The 24,757-nt window shown below is 37.3% G+C and overlaps 1 protein-coding gene across 2 annotated transcripts in view; it reads left to right on the top strand.

Annotated features, from left to right (window-relative positions):
* Nucleotides 1–15,575, top strand: part of elfn1b (extracellular leucine-rich repeat and fibronectin type III domain containing 1b) — a 106,026-nt gene extending 90,451 nt beyond the window's left edge. For both annotated transcript variants that reach the window (XM_084401991.1, XM_084401992.1), the window contains one exon: nucleotides 10,598–15,575. In XM_084401991.1, coding sequence (XP_084258117.1) covers nucleotides 10,974–13,418 — 2,445 coding nt within the window. In that variant the 5' untranslated portion in view covers nucleotides 10,598–10,973 and the 3' untranslated portion in view covers nucleotides 13,419–15,575. The remainder of the gene's footprint in view (nucleotides 1–10,597) is intronic.
* Nucleotides 15,576–24,757: the final 9,182 nt, after the last annotated feature.

Here is a 24,757-nt window from a genome sequence, read left to right on the forward strand (position 1 = left end):
ACACTCTCCTGCACGCGATCGCACACAATTTAACTCGTTTCCTACTGATTATCTTCTTCAAACACTAATACACTGTATTCTGAGACAGCATCCTTATACACATCCTTGAACAGTCAAACACAAACTTTTAATATACACTTATGCATGCAGTCTAAAGCTTCCATGATAACACACACACACACACACACTTTCTTACTCATTATAGGTAATGTATTCTGCTTTAATGAGATGCTGGCGGGGGGGAAGCTGCCATCACTGTGAGGTCCAGCTGAGAAAGAGTCAGTGGGGAATCTAAACAGCATCAGCACGCAATATCAGCACACACCAAGAAAACTTTACTTCAGGTATTACGCAGCGCCCTAAACACACTCCACTCAACATTATAAAACACGCCGTTCCAGCTCTCCATTCTGATTGAAAGTGTTGAGAGAAATTGAGGGTTTATTCAGTATGATTGTTTGCCGTGTTTATTAGCGACATACAAAGTGCAACAAAGTTTTCTTTCAATTCACCCTGAGATTTATTTTAAAAACAAAAAAGCTTCAATACTGCTAATATGTGATTCAGTGGAATCCATAATGTGGCTTGTTGAGGAGAGGGGGTGCTACTACTGTTAAGGCGGATCAAGCCATATCTACAAACCAAAAAACCATAGAGAATATAAGCTTTTTGACTTGGGCCACAGTAAGCAACTACCCAAAGCCCACTCAGAATACCATAGCAAGCACCTTGTAACCAGAACACCTTAGCAAAGCACATCCTAGCGATCACCTAACAGCCACTCAGAACACTACCAATCAATCACACCACAACTAGTGGTTAACCGATATTGATTGATTGATGGACAATGCCAATATCTTAGAGAGCATGGTGGCTGATATATATTGGATTAAGAGTCTATGTTTGGATTATTATTGCAGTGATTATTATATTTCTAGCATGTTATAACATGTCGCATGTTTGGCAAGAGTTCTTCTAACCCTAATTGATGGACCTTTTCATTTCTTAAACATCCATGTAGGAAGACACATCATGGCCATATTCCAGGATGACAATGTCAAGATTCATCAGGCTCAAACTGTGAGAGATGGTTGAGGGAGCATGAAGAATCATTTTCACACATTGGCATCTCTGAGTCCAGATCTTAAATTCATTGAAAGTCTTTGGGATGTTCTGGAGGAGACTTTACAGAGTGCTGGACTCTTGCATTCGCATTGACCAAAAATGTTAAATAATTAATTTGAAAATCAATTTAAAAATAATAAATAAACAGACTTTTAGATGGCAACCTCTTGATTCTGTAATTTATTTTTATTTTGTACAAATAAAGATATTATTAAAAAAATATGGATAAAAAGGAAGTGAGCACTGTAACATAAAGGGAACTCTGTAATCGGGTAAGTTTGTGTCAACCACAATGTCGTCAAAATAAGTCCTGCTTCCGTCACATTGGCCAAACAGAAAAACATATTGTCTGATGCCGATATGTAAAAAATACCAAATAACAAGCACTGAAAACACCTTGACAACCACCAGAACACCCTAGCTGCATAGCTACTGCATACAGTGCCCTCCACTAATATTGGCACCCTTGGTAAATATGAGCAAAGGCGGCTCTGAAAATAAATTGGATCTTTTGATCCTTCATTCAAAAAATGATAGCCCTTCATTAAAGAATTGAAAGTGGTGGGAAACTCGCATTATGAAATACATGTTTTTCACTAGTTCATGTTGGCCACAATTATTGGCACCCAATTACTGCAACTTACTTTTGCTGAGATAACAGCTCTGAGTTTTCTCCTATAATGCCTGATGAGTCTGGAGAACACCTGACAATCAGAGACCATTCCTCCCATACAGAATCTCCAGATCCTTCAGATTCCCAGTTCCATGTTGGCGCTTCTTAGCATGTTCCTAGTCACCCTGGTGTGCAAAAAAAAAACGTAAATATGAATGGGAACACTTCAGAGATATTTTGCTCATAATAATTCCCTGGGGTGCCAATAATTGTGGCCAGCATGCATTGAAGAAAAACATTTATTTCATAATGTGATATCCCCCTTGTTTTACTTCAATGAAAGATTAGACTTTTGTGAATTTTTTGAATGAAAGATCAAAGGATAAACAGTGCAGATTTTTTTCACAGATGCCTTCGCTCATATTTACCCAGAGGTAATATTAAGTAGAGGACACTACATGTTAACTAAAACTATTAAAAACAGTTTTCAGTAATTGTAAAAAAAATATATATTTATATTAAATGAAAAACAAACTTTAAAAACTTCAACGAAAATTGCTTGAAATAAGTTTAAGCTGAAGTAGTAAAACTGCTAAACCTGAAATAAAAAGTCATTAAAATAATTGAATTTTTCTTATTAAAAAACATGAAACTGTAATAAAATTACTAGAACAAACTAAACAAACATAAAAAAGTGCATATGATTAAACATTGTATATATAAATTGTTACTAGCTCTGTTTCACACGTCCCCAAATAATCATCAGATTCCCCTTCCTTGCACATTTGTAGCAGGATGTTTTTGAAATGTAATATTCGTTTTTTCCTGTGTTCATGATCTGTGCTCTGCAAAAGCAATGGAACAGATTTCTGGAGTGTGAAGAAACACCATTAAGCATCAAAATTTCCCAGGGCCATATTCATATGCTTATCACCCTCACTCGACATCTACAATAAAGTGATGCTTTAATCCAGTGCGCTTCACATCTCTAATCTGCGAGGCAGTTCATGCTACATATTTATAAAACAGACAACATTTACACAATATTTGACTTCACATGAAGTGAAAGAATATGCCCTACATAGTAAATCATCCGTGTTAATTAATGCAAATTCATAAATAAATTACATATTGCACGTGAACTCTCTCTTTAAAGTTATATGGCTAGGCTTCAGTGAATCCTTGGTGGTCTCATCAGGAAAGATGTTTGGTCTTGCACAATCTGCACTTTGTATGTCATGTCTTCAGTTTTCCCCCCTCGCTTGTTTCAGGATAAACTCTATATCAATGGCTGCCAAGTTCAAAAATAGCTCCATGCTGTGGAAAGACGTGCAAATTTATGCAGCTTTCTCAAAGTTGGCAGTGAAAAGACCTGACACTTTTACTCTGAGCCAATGTACAGTCTAATCTCCTAGTATGAGTGCACAACCACACCACACACGGCATACGGAAGAAAGCATAAGAAGAAGAAAAACATTCACACCCAAGTGATGGCGGTTAGTCTCACAAGTAATTACGTACTTCATCTGCAGCACGAAGTGCATGAGAACAGCACGCAGGTCAACAATTCCTATTCCACAAACTATATGGAGCGAAGCAACCCACAATGCAGTGTTGTGCGCAGGGTCAAGGGTTTTATCCCAGCAATTTCAGATTTGACCCTGAAAGCACAGAAAATAAATATCAGACAAGCATCATTACATGGGTGGTGTTGCTTAAAAATCAGAAGATGGAAGAGAGACTGGTCTTATGCTTGGGTAGATTCATGAAGTTGTACCAGAGGGATCGCAACCGAAGTGTATCTCCTCTCTTTTTGGGTAATCATTGTAAAGATTTAATTTCTCGGACACAATGAGATGAAGATAAATGTAGCCTACTGCATGAAAAGACGACTAAGAACAAACATAAAACTAGCTTTTTATGAAAAAAAAATCTTGTTCTGAAAACCTTGTTTTGTTCTAAGCTCAAATGTCTTACTTTTCTCCTACTTTCTTGCTACCTAGCAACCTTGTAAAATCACCCATCCATGTGGAGGTCAAAGAGAGCGCTTGTATTGTGAGGTGCGAACAAGCCACACCAGTCCATAAACCTGTTCTTCCTTCCCACGGTTCATACATGCTACATACAAGACGCCCAATCACGTCTACAACGCGCCACTGCTTCATGTTCGTCTTCTGTCTCCAGTGTTGACTAGGTAGGAAGTTCCGTGCCATCTGTAGTTTCAGTCTAATCATAACTGTGCAAATCAGATAGCCCTATGGGTAGCACCGCCTGTCACCAGAAGCAGGGTAACCATGGAGACGGTCCCCGTGGACAAGTAGGCCCCTATACCATGTCTTTCAAAAGCGTTCCCTGATTCACTGAAACATTCGGATTTCTCTTGTTTTCTTAATCAGATAACGACAGAGATGAATTGGCACACAAAAAAGGCTTCCCCTTGGGTGTTTCGATAGCTCAGCAGATGTGAACCACAGTGTGTGTGTTTGCTGTGCGACCTGAACCCCGTCCAATTATGTGTCACTGAACACCCACTCACTAAACAACGGCCATTACACAATTATTTCAGCTCTACAAACACACTCCAGTGCACATCTACACAAAAACAAATTAGCAACTGCCCGTTTGTGCCGCACCCTGTAGTGTTTATCCAACCTTTGAGTAAGGGTGCTCTGATCTATTCTTAACCACAATGTGTTTTAAGCATACAAAAATAAGAGATGAGAAAGTACTGACAACTCTATTTATTGGCAAGCAACAAATAAAGCATTCCTGTGAAAGTCTTTATCAACAGGAAGTAATTAAATGTTAAATAACACTGCATTGTCTTCACTGTATAAATTAAATAGAGATTAATCCTACTAAATCTAGTAAAAAGCAGTGCGTGATTTTCTCTTTGTCTTTTGTTGTTTGATTAACATTAATGACACAGACGGCAGCAGGAATATTAGGCTGATGTCACTTTAAGACAGAATGCACTGATCTAATATACCGATACACATGCAACATATTTGCCCACTGTTTATGTTCACTTTAGACATAACCGATGGTATACTCACCTAACTTTACACATTTCTGTGTTTTTAACCATTTAGGTGCAAACCCGAAGCTCAAAGATCACTTTGCTTGTTCGTTTTTTCACTCCGTCTCGGAATGCACGCACAGAAAGCCGATTGGGTAAGAGTATCACTTTCGCCGCTTAACGCAGTTTTAATAACTCTTTTTATTATCGTTTAGCAACAGACTTTATTTTACGACAATCACTGATCTAGCTGATTGGACATCAAGTTTTGGCTTTTATTGAGAAAAGAAAGTGCACCGCTGTGAAGGAAAGCAATGCACTAAAATATCACAGCCCAGTGTCTTTCTGTCATTGCAGAGTGAAATCACTCCGCTCTCCGCAAAGAAGTTGCAAATGTATTGTCCTTTTCAGACACCTGCCAGACCGGTGAATGTAGTGAAGCAGTTTTAACTGCGAGTTTTGCGTCATCTGATCTGCCTTTAAAGAGACCCCTGATCAAACTATACAAAGCTATAATCGGCCGATAACGATTGGCGCCCGATCAATCAGAGCACCCTTAGTTTTGAGGCCCACAGAGGAAGATGTTTTAAAGGGATACTCCACTTTTTTCAGAAATAAGCTCATTTTACAACTCCCCCAGAGTTAAACAGTTGAGTTTTACCGTTTTAGAATCCATTCAGCCGAACTCCGGGTCTGACGGTACCACTTTTAGCATAGCTTAGCACAGATCATTGATTCTGATGAGTCCAGTAGCATTTCTTTCAAAATGACCAAAGAGTTTCAATATTTTTCCTATTTAAAACTTGACTCTTCTGTAGTTAAACCGTGTACTAAGATCGACGGAAAATGAAAAGTTGCGATTTTCTAAGCCTATATGGCTAGGAACTACTCTCATTCCAGCATAATAATCAAGGAACTATGTGGCTGTACCACAGTCTATGGGCTGTACCATGAGTGCAGCAGGCGTAATGATATGACGCAGCGCCTGAAAATAGTCCCCAGCTCGGTAACTTCTTCCAACGTGACCGGGACTAAGTTTGTCTAACCTATTAGACCTATTTTCAGGCGCTGCGTCATATCATTACGCCTGCTGCACTCATGGTACAGCCGCACAGTTCCTTGATTATTACGCCGGAATGAGAGTAGTTCCTAGTCATATAGGCTTAGAAAATCGCAACTTTTCATTTTCCGTCGATCTTAGTACACGGTTTAACTACAGAAGAGTCAAGTTTTAAATAGGAAAAATATTGAAACTCTTTGGTCATTTTGAAAGAAATGCTACTGGACTCATCAGAATCAATGATCTGTGCTAAGCTATGCTAAAAGTGGTACCGTCAGACCCGGAGTTCGGCTGAATGGATTCTAAAACGGTAAAACTCAACTGTTTAACTCTGGGGGAGTTGTAAAATGAGCTTATTTCCGAAAAAAGTGGAGTATCCCTTTAAGTTATTATGAGTGCTTATACTGTAAGGAATTGTATAAGTACTGTTTGTTCCTGTCTTTTGTTTCGTTTTTTTCCTCTGAGAATTGTGTTTTGCATCCCTTAAAAAACATCTTGCCTAATGGAACATGACCATGTTGTGTTTTTAATCAGATCAATAAAGAATGGGAATCTTAGTGGTTGCCATATTTGTGAGAGCGGCTATGGCAGTTCACAGCAAGCGTTCACAGTTCAAATTTGTTTTAACCTGTATAATAAAACTTTTAACATCTACCTCCACTACTACTCAGTCTCTGCTGTAGTGTCTGTCCTAAAGTCCAAGAATGCATTGCGTTGCTGACATCACATTCCCATTCTCTTATAGAGTTCAACAGTGCCCCCTTTTTTCAGAGGCGCAGGTTCCGGAAGTATTTTTTCCATTCATTTTTTCCTATAGGGATTTTAAAATAGTCGTTGTTAAAAAAAATGAAGCGACAAAATGACGTAATTACGTATGTAATTTTTCACAAGGAATTCTGCTGTTAAATACGATTCTTTTAAAAATAAGCTGAAATAATGCAGGCTGATGGCTTCAGCTGAAGTAAAAACCATAAATTAACAACTGAATGCTTTTACTTTCGGAACCTGATTGTTACACTCTATAGTTTGGGACAAGTAAAACTGAGCTATAACATTACAAAAAAATATATAAAGATAATGTGCAAAAAACTATATATATATATATATTTTTTTTTTTTAACTTTTCATTTGTTCAAAAACATGAAAAATAAATGTAAAAGTAAATATAATCATTTAATAAATATACTTTTAAATAGCTTTTCATTATAGGTTTGTTAATCAATTACAAAGTCACTGGAGCAACCCATTTTTTTACCTAATTTGAATGAAAAAGCAATGGTTAAAATAAAATAAAAAATTGGGTGAAAAATTATCACATTTTTATTAATTGATACAATTATTTATTTATTCACATTTAAATTTTTGAATGAATACACTCAAAATTAATTGAATCTTATTTTTAAGTGTATGTCCAATCATAGTCTAATCACTAGCTGCATGGCTTCAGATATCATTTATTTAGAGTTACATGTATTAAACAAATACAATGAATGTATATGAATATATGAATATATGAATACATGTTAACGATTGAGCAAAAAATTGTAGTGAAATTTGCCTTAGCAAGCACCACTAAATATAAAAAACCTTCTGAATAAGCAGTGCATATATCTGATATGTAAACTAAGATATATAATCTTATGTTTTATACGCTTATCCTCTATTCCATATCTGATGCCGTAATTCATTAGCGTGTAAATGAATGTCATATTACATTAATCACTTCATGTCACTTTGATGCATCTTGACATGTTTCCAGTCCGTTTACTTTTAGAAGATTAATGTCTCCAATATCACAAACTGCATCCAGAAACCTGAGATTCTGGGATTTCTGTTTAGAAAAACAGAAGCTAGGGAGAGAGAAAGAAAATTTATGGGGATAACGGCTTCTCTTATGTTTGCCCAGAGCTAGTGGCTTAATCTAATGTCACAGAGTCACACAGTTGTTTATTGATCATAAAAAGGAGTGTTATTTTAAGCCACAAGCAACTACATTCAACCACACACACACACACACACACACACACACACACACACACACACACACACACACACACACACACACACACACACACACACACACACACACACACACACACACACACACACACACACACACACACACACACACACACACACACACACACACACACACACACACACACATCCCTTCCTCTCGCACACAGTACTGAATGTTAGTCTGACTGCTTGAATGCTCTTTTGCTGTGCAGAAGTGCATCAAGTTGGTTCATAAAGCAATAAGCCATTTCCTTTGAAGTTTATGAATAGTTTGACATGCAGGTTAAGTGTTTTGGGGCGACTGACTGAGTCAAAGTCTTGTTCTCATGACTACTGCACTGTTAAAACAGTTTAATGTGATTCAAACATGGTTTATCAGTAATAAAGCTGTCTGAAACATTCACAACAAATATTTCAGATGATATATTTAACATGCATTTAAAAAAAAATGCCGCCTCGAACTATTCATCCTGAAATGCATTATGCATTTGCCGAATGTCCAGTTTATCAAGTACAGACACATTTTTAGTATAAATGTCTCTATGGATTAAATTGTGTGTGTCCTAGACAGCTGCAGTGGCCCCAAAATACTTACACCATACACTTACAAATATATGAATATCATTGAACCAAATGGCATTTATTTTAAAGAAACAAAGGGAAAGCACATTATTTTGTAGAATAAAATAAAAAACTCCCACAGAACCTTCCCATTACACAAAAGGTTCTTTAAAGAGGAAAAACGGTTCTTTAGATAATTAAATTGTTCTTCACATCAAGAAGAAAATGGTTCTTTTAAGAATTGATCTATGAAAGTTTTTTGGTGGGAAACCCAAAATAGTAATTCTATGGCATTGCTGCCACAAAAACCCTTTGGAGCCTTTATTTTTTATAATAATTTTATAATAGTGTACTGTTCAAAATTGTTTAGAAATTCCTCGCAAATGCCATTTGGTTTGCTATTTTGTAATCTAAAGAAATGTGGGATATTTATATCTTATTTGTATACATTTCGCCATTATTCCCCAAAAAAAAAAAAAGTCAAACAATGATATAATAACAGATACAGCTTTGAATGTGTCGATTTGTGCTTAAGTGAGTTCACACAATACCTAGCAAAGTAAAACACAACATGTGAGAACTATTCTCTCTACTTAAATAGCTGGTATGAGAAGGGTACGTATTGGAAAAGTGATTTGTTTGCAGACGAGGTACAGACCGTACTGTGACGGTGAGAGCACATTCAACAGTTTGAACGCTATGAAAGATTCACGCCACAGAACCCTCTTTTCACCCCGTCTCTACTCCTACCCGCCTCTTCAACTGTATACAAAGCTCTTGTGAAATGAACACTTTGTAAACTGTCAAAAGCCAACCAGACAGCATCCATGTGAAATGGGCCTGCCAACACGCACATTCACACACACAGACTGGCCATGTGCATCAGGACTTTGAAGCCCAGACATATACCGTAATTATACTAGGATTTAAAGGGAGAAAAATGTGCGTCATCATCAGGTTGGCCCATTTAAGCAAGATGTAGTACACTGGCAATATAAGGTACAATCTGTAGAGCAAGACTAGCCACATCACAGCTTATCCATCACATAATCACGGCAGTTCTACAGGATCACGCAATCTTTTGCAGAAAAAAAGTAGAAATTTTTTCTACTTTTACAGAGTAGCTCTCTCTTACAGCTAAATGCATGTGTCTCCTCACAAACATGGGGATGGATTTTATGTTTAAAAGTTAAAATGTACAGGTCAAGTTAGTAAAAAATGCAATGAAATGCACCTAGTAACAATATATATATATATTATTTTTTTATTTATTATTTTTTTCTATACTGTAATTTAGTTGTTCTGCCTTTTCAATGTAAAAACAGATGAATCAAAGTACAGTGAAAATCCAATTTATCATCATCAATTAGATAACAGCACCAGTATTATCTAATGGATGATGATATATTGTTTTTTTTACTGTGCTTTAATTATGTTGGGGATTATGTTAGGCTGGCATATTTTTAGTCCCCTGTACAACACATTCTGTTTGGACTCGTAACAAATTTTCCAATACTCTCTGAGGGATTTTTATCTAACATACTGTAGCACAGGAATTTTTGAGCATTTTCTTAAAAAGAGGCACTGGCAATATATACTCCATATCTAAAACACCATTCAGCTACTGTATGTTGTTCTCTCTTTAAAATTTGTTGGATTTAGGTCACGCTGTAATTAAAAAAGCAGTCTATTTTAGGGATTTTCCTTGCAGAGGGTCTCATAAGCTAATAAGGTGGATAGACGTAAAAGTAAACTCTTCTCTTTAGAGTGTGTGTGTTTGTGTTATCAAGATGAGCTAAGCTGTTAGACGCGTTAATTGGCCTCGGAAAGCAAGCAGGAGTGTCTATGTGATTGATCTGCACTAATTTTAGCTCTCGGTAGGTGAAAAACATGGCGTCAGCTTAACAACTTTTTAAAAATAGCTCTAAAAATGCCATTAGACAACTTTCTGCACTCTGCATTGCCATTAATAGTTGGAAATTGAGGTAGACCGGAAGTAGTGGGTGTTCAATTTGGATGTAATTATAAAGCGCCATGGCATTAGTTTGGGTAAGTGGGTTATTTTATAATGCGCTGAGCAAAATATTCACATTTATATGATTTCTTAGTCTTGTTACTCTCACTGAAGGAGTATTGTTAGGACTTGACCTAGTTTTTTTTCAAATATCAATAATCATGTTCTTTCTTCTTATTTCTGCAGGACACAAAATGAAAATCTGGTCATGAGCGGGGAATCTGATGAGAAATGAGGTCCTCGGAAAACACAAGCACTTCCTGCCCTGTGGGAGGCTATGCATGGAAATGCTCAGATACGCTATCTGAAAAGCTAATGAACATAAACAAGACTCTGGTCATAAATGAAGCTTCCTTTCCAGTGTGACAAGACACCAAGCATACACTGAAAAGATAAAAACCTTTTTGTTTTTTTCTAAAGCTGATATTCCTAACAGCACTGAACAATCATCCATGTGATTTCAACATTACATCCAATTACAAATCAAAGACTTGTTGAATATCTTGCTGAATACTGCTAAAGATCATAACCTGTGTAAACAAAACAAAAAACGGCTGGAGCTATGACTAAAGCACAGATGTCCATTTCGTCTGGGTCCAGTGGACATGGAGGAGGTATGGTGACCAGTGCCTTACTTTGCTGGGCTATGGCTCTCGTGTTCCTCTCATTGACAAGGGTGCCTGTTGTCCAAGGTGATTGCTGGCTGATTGAAGGGGAAAAGGGATTTGTGTGGTTGGCAATTTGCAGCCAGAACCAGCCACCATACGAAAATATCCCCTTGCATATTAACAGCACAATTGTTGACCTGCGACTCAATGAGAACAAGATTCGAAGCATCCACTTTTCTTCCTTAAGTCGCTTCGGCAATCTCACATACCTGAATCTGACTAAGAATGACATCTCTTACATTGAAGATGGGGCTTTCTCAGCCCAATTTAATCTCCAAGTGTTGCAAATTGGCTTTAACAAGCTAAGGAACTTGACAGAGGGAATGCTAAGAGGTTTGGGACGCTTACAGTATCTCTATCTTCAGGCTAACCTCATCGAGACTGTCACACCCAATGCCTTCTGGGAGTGTCCTGCGATTGAAAACATCGACCTTTCCATGAACAGAATTCAGCAGCTTGATGGTGCTACATTTCGTGGTCTATCGAAGCTTACGACTTGCGAGCTCTATGCAAACCCGTTCAGTTGCTCATGTGAGCTGTTAGGATTCCTGCGCTGGCTTGTTGCGTTCCCAAACCGGACAAGTGAGCGGATGGTGTGTGACACACCCGCTGGCTTTTCAGGCTACAGTCTCTTGAGTCAGAACCCCAGAATGCCAAGATATCGCAATGCTTTTCATGCACTCTCCTCTGTCTGCACCGATGACAACGTGACACCGTATCTTCATGGCTCTTCAGACGGGAGCACTCCCACGATGTTGCCTGATTTGAGCCCTTGCGGACTGGATGACTGTTCCTCAGGGATATTTCCAGAAGAGTCCATAAGCATCAGTCCCACCTTTCTGGATCCAGATGCCCGTCCTATAATAAAACTAAAAGAAGTTACCCACACAAGTGCAATAATCATGATCCAGATTCCAAATCCATTTCGCAAAATGTACATCCTTGTCCTGTACAATAACAGCTTCTTCACTGACATCCAAAACCTGAAAAGCCAGAGAGAAGAAATAGAATTACAGAACCTTAAATCTCACACTAACTACACATATTGTGTGGCATCTATTCGTAACTCCTTGAGATTTAACCACACCTGCCTGACCATCTCCACAGGGCCAAGGACATTGCAAGAACGTGTGGTAAATGAGTCAACTGCCACTCATTACATTATGACCATCCTCGGTTGTCTCTTTGGGATGCTCATCGTACTGGGTGTAGTGTTTCATTGCCTGAGAAAGCGCAAACATCAAGACGAGCCAAAGAGTAAGAAGCTGGAAAAGATGAAAAGAAACTTAATTGAGATGAAATATGGAACTGAACTGGAACAAGGGACTATATCACAGCTGTCACAAAAGCAAATTCTGTCCACTGGTGAAACAGTACAAAGGATGCCATACTTGCCAACTGCCAGTGACACAGATCAGTATAAGATGCAAGAGATCTCTGGGACACCAAAGACTACAAAAGGGAATTACATGGAAGTGAGATCAGAGCAACCAGAACGCAGTGTGAGGGAATGCAGCATTCCTCCATCGGAAACCAGCCAGGGATCTGTTGCAGAGATATCCACCATTGCAAAAGAAGTGGACAAAGTGAACCAGATCATTAACAACTGCATCGACGCACTCAAATCCGATTCAACATCATTCCAGGCCGCAAAATCCGGCGCCGTGTCCACAGCGGAGCCGCAGTTAGTCCTCATATCAGACCATCCACCAGGCAAGTCTGGTTTTCTGTCTCCAGTGTACAAAGGATCGTACCATCATCCCCTACAGAGGCATCACAGTATGGATGCCCCACAAAAGCGTGCAAGCACGTCCTCGAGTGGTTCGCTGCGCAGTCCACGCTCTTTCCGTTCTGAAGGAGCTTACAGATCAGAGTCCAAATATATTGAGAAGGCATCTGCGCTCGATGAGTCAGGAATCATAACAGTCACGCCAGCGGCTGCGATCCTGAGGGCAGAGGCGGAGCGGATTCGACAGTACAGTGAGCATAGGCACTCCTACCCTGGTCCCCACCACATAGAGGAGTCGATAGAGGTGTCAGGGAGCCGAAAGTCATCCATTCTGGAGCCGCTGAGGCGCTCGAGACCACGGGAGCTGTCCTATTCGCAGCTCTCACCGCAGTACCACAACCTAAGTGGCTATTCCAGTCCTGAGTACAGCTGTAGGCCTTCTTTTAACCTGTGGGAACGTTTTAAACTCCACCGCAAACGTCATAGGGATGAGGAAGAGTACATTGCAGCAGGTCATGCATTAAGGAGGAAAGTACAGTTTGCCAAAGATGAGGACCTACATGACATTCTGGACTACTGGAAAGGGGTCTCTGCTCAGCAGAAATCATGATTGCTGTTTTTATAGCTCATCCAATTAAAGAAGACTACACAAATCTCTGGACCAAACCAGCCAGTATCAATGATTAAGTGACAAGCAAGCACTCACTTTTAGAGAAATAGCTTAGAAGTATTGCTAGCTCTTTTCAATCATTCTGTTTGAGAATGAAAACTAAATACAAGATACTGTAGATCTTGCAGTGAGTGTACGTGCCAAGTGGTAAGAATAGAAAACTTTTAACAGTATTAACCTCAACTCAACATTTGATTTTTATATATTGGAAATAACAATAAACTACTATTATATTATCATCCTCATCATCATGACCATCATTGATTAGTAGTATTACTGTTAAGATTGATTCTTCTTATTATCACAATTAATCTTTGGTTATCGCATGGCCGTGTCCTGTGACAGTATTGACTGTTGTGTACTTGGAGAAACATACAACTCAAAATGTCTGCCGAACACTGTTCTCCCCAACCTTAGGTTTTTATACAGACTGTGCAACTTTGAAAACGCTCTTTTTTTTCTTCTTCTTTAGCGACTGTTCAAAGGACAACCGCTGAATTTGCTACAGGAGCTCACCTCTACTGGATTTTAAAACAACGACTTTTCAGAAAAAAAAAAAAAGCTTCTCTCAATGCTTTCTCCATTCTTTTTTTGTAAAGTTTACAATTTCAAACTTACAATGAATGTTTCAAGTCCTTAAGACTTACACCTGCAAAGTGATTACAATTACATACAGACACAGTCGTGCAGGAAAAAAAAAAAAGGCTTTCTATGGTTGTATTTCATTAACAGATCTTCAAGCAGTGCTACTGAGAAAACTGAACCCACAAACTCCACACAAGTCCTGCATACCGGAGAATGAATGTACTCTGTTGTAAAACTATTTTTCTCCAACACAATATTTGGTTTTACCAGTTTTACAATATTTGGAGCCTAGTTCAGCCTCAAACCCAGTTTGATTCTTGTTTGCAAGACCTTCAGAAATATTTCCGTCTCAGTCAAAGATATTGCAACAACATGCCTACTTTAAACCACTGTGAACTCCAAGAGCTAAATCAGTCCTGGTGTTTTTTTTTTTATTACTGAGATTCAACAGAGCTATGTCTTCTATGGCTGTTAATCCAGGTCTAAAGTGCTGATCTAGGCAGCCCTAATAGCATAATCTTTTCTCACCGCCATTAATGCTGATAGACAATTTAGATTCCACTGATTTGAACAATGGAATTGGCCTCTAAATTTTGAGGAAGCAAATTTTAAGACCTGTACTGTGAAACCAGACATTACAACACCCTGCTTCATGGAGTGAAATAACATGACACTTAAATTATATCTGAATCAAAGTGCATGTCAAACACTTGACAGAAATGTTGTCAACCAAATATTAAGGCCTAGAGTGCACAGTGTTGTTTTTTAGCCTTCATATCCCCCATCCCAAAACACAAGTGGATCGTTTTAGAATTTTGTCAGGTCGAGGTAATATGTTATACAATGTCATTCTGCCAGCTGAGTTTGTGAATGATAATGCCATTGTCAGAATGATTGTTGTCATACTGAACAGAATTATTGCTTATTGTTCTGAAATTGGAAATGGTTTCTCTACGGCAGCTTGATCCTGAACATGCACTGTCATCTTGTACCTAACATGAAGATTGTTTCTGTTTTGTTTTACAATTAAGTTTAAAACGTTTAGCCAATTCCAGGTAATTCCTGTGAGAGCTAAATGAATGTCTACAAGAAAGGACTAATGCATGATAATAGGGACAGTATAATTATTTAATCAAAATGTCTGTATAATTAATGGAATCATCAAGGTCTTCTTTAAACAACCTCTCGGATCATTCCCTTAATTTGTGCGTGAATAAATCTTAAATATTTGATTATCATACTGAAATCTTTGAAAAACATGTCCCCAGTGCAAATCCATACTTTTCAAGGTTCAACTTACATTCACTGTATCTCATTAGCAGGTTTGTTGAGTTGATTGTCATCTCTTAAACTGCAAACTGTAGCACTCCAGAATTTCCATGGACACTGAAAGTAAGTTGAAAATGACTGGGTGAATGTACAGCAGCCTGAAAACAGACACATGTATGGGCTGATTGTAAGAGAACAAGAATGGATCTCAAAGGGCTTTCATGTCTGGTGGAAATGTCAAAGAGCACAATAAAAATGGTTTTATTTCTTAAAGAATACATACTTTTTTTCTCAGACACATATTGTGCTTTAAGTGGAGCTTAAGGTAAGTCTCCTGTTGTGTTCTTGTGAGAAAAGCACAAACACACTGAGGTAGGCTGAAATGCAGCTGCATGTCCTATTGTTTGGGTCTGAGAGACTTATGCCATACTAGACAGCAGCCAACATTTCACAATGCAGTCCAAAAATTTGAATCTGGGATTAGATGTCACACTTAAACCTGGAAATCAAAAACTGTAGAAATGTTAGGACATAAAATGAACAAGAAACATTTAAGACTCTGCACTTTACTACTAAAATTAAATTATGACTGATCTTGTGAACTCCTTGGTCCTGAAGGTCTGATGTGCTTCCAATAAGGCACACGATGGAACCTTCTCAAATCTTGATGGAGAACACAATCATCAGATTGTGATAATATCATTATAATAAAACATTTGAATAAAAAAAAAATATATATATAAATATATAGGTCTAAGTGTTTTTTACTAGTAGACCCAAACTTTTGGGCCTCACTGTCCATTGTTTTTGATGTGAATATGCAGAAATCTTTATAACAATACAGCAGAAGCAAAGCTACCTAAAACCTAAACCGTATATAAACTTGCCATCCAAAATGTAAATGAAGTTGCCCTACTGATGTAAATTAACAATCCCAAAAAGTTGCTATGATTATAAAATTCAGCACCAATTCTATATTTTTTGCTCACCAAAATATTCTACACTGTCAGGACAAATGTGCCAAAAAATTGTAAGAGGATTCAACAGTTTATTGCGAAAGTGCCCTCAAAGATGCAGATGCTGCACCTTTAGCATACCTTGAAGTATATATCATGTACTGTATACGTGCACACTTTATGCACATGGACACCAAGGTGTGGTCATTTACCATTATGATAATCACATTTGTCAGTGTGACAGTGTTTCCATTAGTTTACATTTGGTGGTCAATCCAGTGAGATCCAGTATCCAGTATCTCAAAAAAGCATCACATTTTGGAAATGTGGTTATCCATACATTTTGCTTTGAAATAAAATGTACATGTAAAAACAGTCTCTCAAAGTAACATGTTAAAAGGATATGAAACACATCTCAGCATCACTGCTCTATCAAGCACTCTAGTGGGTGACCGACTGCACCGGTCACTCAGAACAGGTCGTGTCAACCCCGCGCTCGCCTCCTCCATCACAGCCCGTTTGCAGGCACCTTTGATGTAGTGACGGAGCATTTTTAACACACCTGTGACAATGTCATGTGTGAAAAGCATAGCAGCTCTCCTAGTGCACCGTAAAGCCACTTCTCTATTCCATTTAAAGCCCACTTTACTTTAAATCGCATTTTAAATACATTTTTTTATGCATCTCATTCGTTGTGAATCAATATATCATGAACAGCAATTAAGAGACTTGGGATGCTGATTTCGACAAGACAGCCTCTAGAAATGTCCGACTCCCTGGGAAGTGACTACTGAACTAGGGAGCAGATTGAGACGCACTCCATTAATTTATGTTGGTGCTTTTTCACCAAACAGAAAATTGGACTAAAAAAAGTTAGCAACCCAAAGTGCACTATATATGCAAATTATGGTGTGCTATCATGATAACAATATACAGTAAATACATTTTTGCTTAGCTGTATTCTGGTTCACAGAGTTCCAATGCAGTGTTCAATGCTTCCAACATGGTTAGCCGGTGATTCAATTCATTCAGTGACCTGCAATGTCATCAAACACAGATCAGATGTACAAATATAATATGAATTAATATAAAACCTATATACAAACTAGCAGTTCAAAAGTTTGTGGTAGTGTGCAAAAGTAGAGTAAAAACAGTAATATTATGTGAAAGAACTGACAATTTGAATATATTTTAAAATGTAGTTTATTCCCGTGATGGCAAAGCTTTAGTGATATATTGATGTTTGTTCAGCGTATAGTGCCCTTCAGACTGAGCATACATGCTCCCTATATATTACCTTGCTATCTCCCAAATACCCTGTGAGGTTCACGTAAGGTTAGGTGATCAGAACATACCCATTTATTTTCATTGGTATCACCTTCCTAAACAAACGATACAGAACAGTGGACTTGCACTCACTATCATTTACACAGTCACATTTCAGTGTAAATGCAGAATCATGCTTGGCTTTGCCCTTCTTTATTCCACAACTGTGAAAGGGTGTGCATCATTTTAAACATATCTAGTGATATGTTTATGTTTATGTCTTAATTTTGTTAAGGTGTAAAACTGCTTGGTGCACTTTTGATCAATTATCTCATAATTATACATTGTATCCATTAAATCAAATCAGGCTGTTGAGGTCTGAAAGAGCAAATGCACATCCCTATATGTTCACAAAGCCTCCAGTCAGTACTGATAAAGATGTCTTTTTAACAATACGCTGTGAGAGACAGCGACCTTTTGCCACTCGTTACTGGCTACAGTAGGAGCTTACATCATGGGGTTCAGTGAGATTCATTCCGGTAATCACCACCTAATTAGTCTTTAAATGCCTGTGCTCACCATTAGCACATACTTTCACTAAAACCACGAGAGTCCCAAGGAAAGATTATCTTTGGGAAACATAACCTTAAACTATGTACTATCAATTTATTCTTGTAGTTGGCAATTAATTGTGTGCTATCTTTCTACACATCAGTTTGGTGTTTGTCCATTTACAAATTGTTATTTCAGTTAAGGTTTTATATATATAAAATTGAGCAGTCTCACAAATATATTCAGCATAACTGATGGAAGAAGGCACTTATTTGTGCATATTATTTAAATACGCAACTGCAGTATATCCTTGATAATCAAGTTGCTTGGCAATGCATTTACAAATTCCTGAGATTCCCCTGTTATGCTTTTATTATGCTCATTAGTTTGATTCCCAAGGAATGCGTGGCTTGAACTGATAGAATGTATACCTTCAATGCAAAGTCGCTTCTGCCAAATGCATAAATGTCCAAGAACAAACAGGCATCAGAACATTTACGTGCATCTTAATCGGATGCATGTGCCCTCAGTTTATGCAAGACACTATGTTTCCTGTCCAATTAAATACAATTATTCTATTTACAAATACTATACTGTATGTGCAAATTTATTGCAAAGCATTTTAGTCCTTAAATCTAACCGTTACATCAAAAGCAGTGTGTGATGTCTTTGGTCTTTTAATAAGAGGCCAAATTTAGTTATAATAATCATGTAAATAAAAGAAATTAAAAACAACACAGGGATCTTCTTAATGTTGGTGCGTTTAGTAATGGGTAAGGTGAGGTGAACCACTGGGCCAATTGCTCTAAAAGGATTCAAAAATGTAATAATATATTGGCTGATTATTTACTTGGAAACTTTATTACTGTATAGCTTTAAGCATCACTGAGCTAATGAGGGTTTATCTAAAGGCTAAGATCTGAGAAGAGTTCATGATGAAGTCTAGCAGACGGACTCTTGTGAGGGAGGCAGGAGGGGCAACATGTCTCCCTGAATTACAATAACTGAATTACACTGATGCAAATCCAGTCAATCTTTCTCACTCAGACATGCACACACACACACATGGCGGTTAGAGTGACAGTCAGGCTAATTAGCTAGGTTTTAATTTGCTAGAGGTTGATCAGTGTCATGATCTCTTGCCAAATTATAGAATGCATGTGTGCAAGAAAAAACAAGTAATAAAAACTGTGTTTTAGCGCAATTTTCTCACGTCATGGGATCACAACACTAAGAGATAGTAAATGAAAGAGAAAATAAGTTGCTCGAGAATATAACTTTCTCTTGAAATTCAAATGAACTTTCTGAAATCAAATCAGCAATGGATAATAAAAAAGGCACAATCACTTGACTAGTTGAACTTCATTTTTTTTATTAGCTCATTATTTTTTACATCTTGTGTTCACTCAATATCCTCGATTTTCTCTGTATCAGCTTCCTTTTCTGCTTTGTCCTCTTCAGATTCTTCCTTCTTTTCTGCTTGACTATTGGCTTGTGACTTTGTAAACTCTTCTTCTGCTTTCGAGATATTTGCCAAAACATCCTCTGAAAGCCACGAGTCATCGTAGAAATCAGATACGCCTGATGAGGAAGCCGTTGGTGTGGATGTCACCATCTTTTGTCGCTTTGCTGAACGTTCTTCCATTTATTTTGCAACAACCTCTTGTCGGTTTCTCATATATTCTTGCTCCTTCTCCAAATCTTGATCGATACCTTCATTGATTTCTTGCCGTAATTCAGTGGAATTAATTGTGCTCATGACTCTTGTGAATACCTTCCTTACGTATTTCTGTGGAACAATAGTTTTATAGGTGAAAAGGCAATATTTTTTATTATATTCCCCGAAGTCTCTAGGTGGTCTGGTTGAGGAGTAGATAGAAGTGCAAGATTGGCAGACAGAACAGAAATCATGAGTTGTTAATCGCAATTTTGTCCGGTGGAAAATTGCGCTAAAAAAAAAGTGAAGGAGGAAAGCAAGAAAACTACAATAAACCAACCAAGAGTCAGTTTCAGGGGCAAGAGGAGGTCTGACACTTTAAAAGCTTGTCCAAACTGGTCAATTATGGACATCCGCTTATTATACTTATCATCTAAACTAGTAGCATCCCGGTCAAGCCGAGAAGAGCTAAAAGACCACCTTAAATTGCACAAACCAGATACAATGAGCCCATTTCCTTTTAAATGAAGAAAAAAAAGGTCTTCATAATATCTAATAATTTCCAGCACAAACCATATACAGTACCAGGTCCCAAAAACCAGCACAATCACCTCATCAACTCAAAGTCAACATACAATCAAAACTGAGCTCATTTCCCTCTCTAAATGGTTTTTTTTTTTTTTTTTTTTTGTCATCTTAATATCTAATAATTTCCTGGTCAAGCTGAGTGGAACAGACAAGCACAAACCAGTTACCATGTTCCAAAAACCTGCTCAAGTCAACATGAAATCAAAACAGACCCCCATTTCATTTCTAAAAAAAATGGTCTGATGGGAATTTGCTTGTTTTTTGTTAACATGCATTAATGCATTAAGTATCATGCATGAATTAACTATGACCAACATTTGTAAAGTATTTATTAATATAGATCAATGTTCATTTATAATTTGTAACACTGAAAATGTATAGGCCCCATGTGAAAAGGAACATTAACAATATTAAATATAGCTGCAAGCAGCAATTAGCGGGGTTCAAGCGTTTTAAGACCTTCATGTCCACTATGCTGTTAAGGTCTAGGCCAACCCGAAATGTAGGGCTGACAGCCTGACTCCATAAAATGTCCATGATGGAGAATATGGTAAAACGCATTCACAGAAGAATGAAAGGCTTAAACAATAATACTTAATAGACTAAGCATGCTTACACACATGCACACATTTTGTTTTAGATACAGATATTTGAAATATATGATGGGTAACAAAATGGGTTACTGCAAGTGTCCTCTGTAAAACACCATTTTCAGGTTTCACATTACATACGCATGTAGCACAATTGTCAAAACTAATGTTTAAATGGATATGAAGTGATGGATTTTGATAAAATATGATTGTACATTTTTCACAATAGTGATTTTATCATTTCTAAATATGAATTATAGAAACACATTAGTAAGTAGTAAGAAAAAAAGAGGACCATTCATTAGCTTGCTTTCATTTAAAGGGATACTCCACTTTAAAATGCAAATTCTGTCATCATATACTCACCCTCATGTTGTTTCAAACCTGTATGAATTTCTTTCTTCTGCTGAACAGAAAGGAAGATATTTAGAAGAATATCGTAACCAGACAGTTTCTGGTCTCATTGACTTCCATAGTATATTTTTTTCCTACTATGGAAGTCAATGAGACCAGAAACTGTCTGGTTACTGATCAGCAGAAGAAAGAAATTCATACAGGTTTGAAACAACATGAGGGTGAGTATATGATGACAGAGTTTTCATTTTAAAGTGGAGTATCTCTTTAAATGTGTCTGTTTTAAAAGTGTCAGTTTGTCTCCACTAAAGCAAGGCACATTTTCCATGTTAACTCTATTAAACAGGCTTACACACACACAATTTGTTGTAGATAGATATTTGAAATAAACGATAGTTAAATAAATGCTTATTTCAGGCCTCCCCTTTAAAATATATTTTTCAGGTGTGTCATTGCAATCACTGCATTGCAAAGTGATAATTATTGCAAAATATGATGCATAAAATGAACAATTGAAGAGGAACATTTTGACAAAGTCATTTGTAATGTTATTTTAATGATTTTATAAAGTTTAAATATGATTTCAAATGCAAAACCCTTGAACATAATTATTTTACAGAGCAGAATGAGCCAATGAGTGCTATCCTCAATGAGTGGTGGTTTTGTGTTTTAGATATAGATATTTAACCCCTTTATAGGCAAAGATTGCAGATGGCCCCAGATTATTGTTGTTAAACACTCACTGCATTTTAAAACATCACACTTGATCTGGACAAACTTAAGTAGCATTAGAAAGATTAAAGACTCCAGCTTTGATATTTGACCTCTGTTTATGATAAAACTAGGTTGCAGTGACATTCATTTCTTTATTTATGTCAGGATTGCAAAATAATCAATCTGTAATGTATGGTTTGAAATAGAATATCAACACTCATGAATTCACTCATGTCTACTGTGGTTTATTTGTGTTCACATACATGCAGACAGCGTCCGTTAGGGCGCTTAGTTCAAAAGTGTGCATATTTGGAGAAATACTGATTTATTACCATGCACGTTTGCAAAATATTTTGTCATATAGAATACCCTTTATTTATTTCCCACTGAATTATGCGATCAGAAGAGCTGGAAGAGCGTTCAGAGCAAGTTCGGTCTCCTCTTCCTAATTTGTATCAGTTTATGACTCGTCGCACGTTCATTTGATCTCTACAGCTGTCAATCATTGTATGTGAGTCAACATAAACATAATCTTGCCCTTTGCATGACATTGTCCCGTACATTTCCTTGTCCTGTGCTCTGTGAAGAACGAACCAGAGAAACATTTCTACACTTGAAATAAGAAGCTAATAAACACACGAATAAGATGGTTGATGGTTTCTGTGCAATTTTCATATTTTAGTATTTTCATATGAATAAAGAATGTTTACATTATACATTCTAAACAGGTGTAGCGATTAGCCGCACACTGTAAAACCCAACAAGTTCAGCTAACTCAAAACATTTGAGGACATTGATTACCTCAATTCAATTCATTTGATAAAAAACAATAGTTATGAGTACTCTGAACTTATTTTAATTGACTCCACTAAAACAAGGATATTTCTTACACAAACTTCACTGCATTCAAATACTTTATATAACTGAAACTTCACTATATTGAGTAAAACCACTGAAATGACAAACTTTAAATGAACTCAGAGTGCTTGGAGGTACTGCTAACTCACAATATAACACACAAATCAAATCCAATAACTTAAAGGGTTAGTTCACCCAAAAATGAAAATTCTGTCAGTAATTACTCACCCTCATGTTGTTCCAACCATGTAAGTCTTTCGTTCATCTTCGGAACACAAATTAAGATATTTTTGATGAAATCTGACAGAATTTTGACTCCTCCATAGGCTTCCAGTGTGACCGAAACTCACCGGCCCAGAATAGTTATTAAAACATCGTTAAAATAGTCCACGTAACTACAGTGGCACTACATTAAGTTTATCATGCGACGAGAATACTTTTTGTGCGCAAAAACAAACAAAAATAACGACTTTATTCCACTTTTCATTTCCTTCTCTCTGGGCCTCGTAGTGTTTTTGCGCTGCGCGTCTGTGTTGCACGTCATCACGCAACACACACATGACCGGCGTCGGCCAATAGTGAGCCTACGTGGTGACGTGTAACACAGACGCGCTGCGCAAAAACACTACGCAAACCAACTAGAGGTCCAGAGAGAAGGAAATGAATAGTGGAATAAAGTCGTTATTTTTGTTTGTTTTTGCGGACAAAAAGTATTCTCGTCGCTTGATATACTTAAGATTGAGCCACTGGAGTCACTTGGACTATATTAACGATCTCTTTAATAACTTTTCTGGGCCAGCAAGTTTCGGTCACACTGGAAGCCTATGGAGGAGTGAAACATGGCTCAGATTTCATCAAAAATATCTTAATTTGTGTTCCGAAGATGAACGAAGGTCTTACGCGGTTGGAACAACATGAGGGTGAGTAATTACTGACAGAATTTTCATTTTTGGGTGAACTAACCCTTTAAGCGAACTCATAACATTTGAGGACACCGATTACCTTAATTCATAATTTTTTTTAGAAACCAATAGTTATGAGTACTCTGAAGTTATTTCAGTTGAGGCCACTAAAAGAAGTGATTAAAGTGATTCATTTAGTGATGACTGAGCATTAGTGAAGAACACCTGCTGCTAAAAAGCAGAATCATTAAAAGGAATGAGAAATAACGAAAGAGAAACACCGAAACTACAACTCACTTCATCGACAGCTTTAGATGAAATCACCTGAAGATAAAAGAAGACGTTAAATCTCTCAAGATCACAGCAGAGGAGGATTAAACAACTCCACAAACACCATTACCAGCTTCACTTCTTACGAACCAGTTTGACTTTATTTCTGCCGCTTGTCTACAGAAGTTGTTATTGAGAAACAGAGGTTTATATGTGGATGATTTATTGTTTCATTAAAGTTACCATGATGGAGATCAGTGTTTGCTTTAGTTGGGCTCTTGATCCTTGAATTTATCATTTTTCTTTGGCTGCTGTAACTGTGTGTTTATAAAACACACTTGTTGTGGCACAAAAGCCAAAAGAAAATATAATCAGATGTTGATGGTTGTGTTTTGATGAAAAAACTCACAATTTAGTGACTTGATTCACTGAACTTATCCAGAGCCTAATCTCTGTTTAAACAGGTGATCTATTATTAGTTTTGTATTATTAATTATAGTAGAAATGTGATACTGTAAGATCCATTGTTGTGACAATCAGATTTAAAAACCTGTGGTATTATGCTGACTCGCACAGAGATCAAGAATCAGCCTATGAATCTCAACGATGGTGACATTAAAAGTTTCATGTCGCAGTGCATGTTAGGTACCAGCACAGGTACTCACCCAGACTCCCATCATGCATTGTAGCACGAATACTTTTATCAACATTGCTGAGA

This window comes from Rutilus rutilus (genome assembly GCF_951802725.1).
Source record: "Rutilus rutilus genome assembly, chromosome: 2".
Lineage (NCBI taxonomy): Eukaryota > Metazoa > Chordata > Actinopteri > Cypriniformes > Leuciscidae > Rutilus > Rutilus rutilus.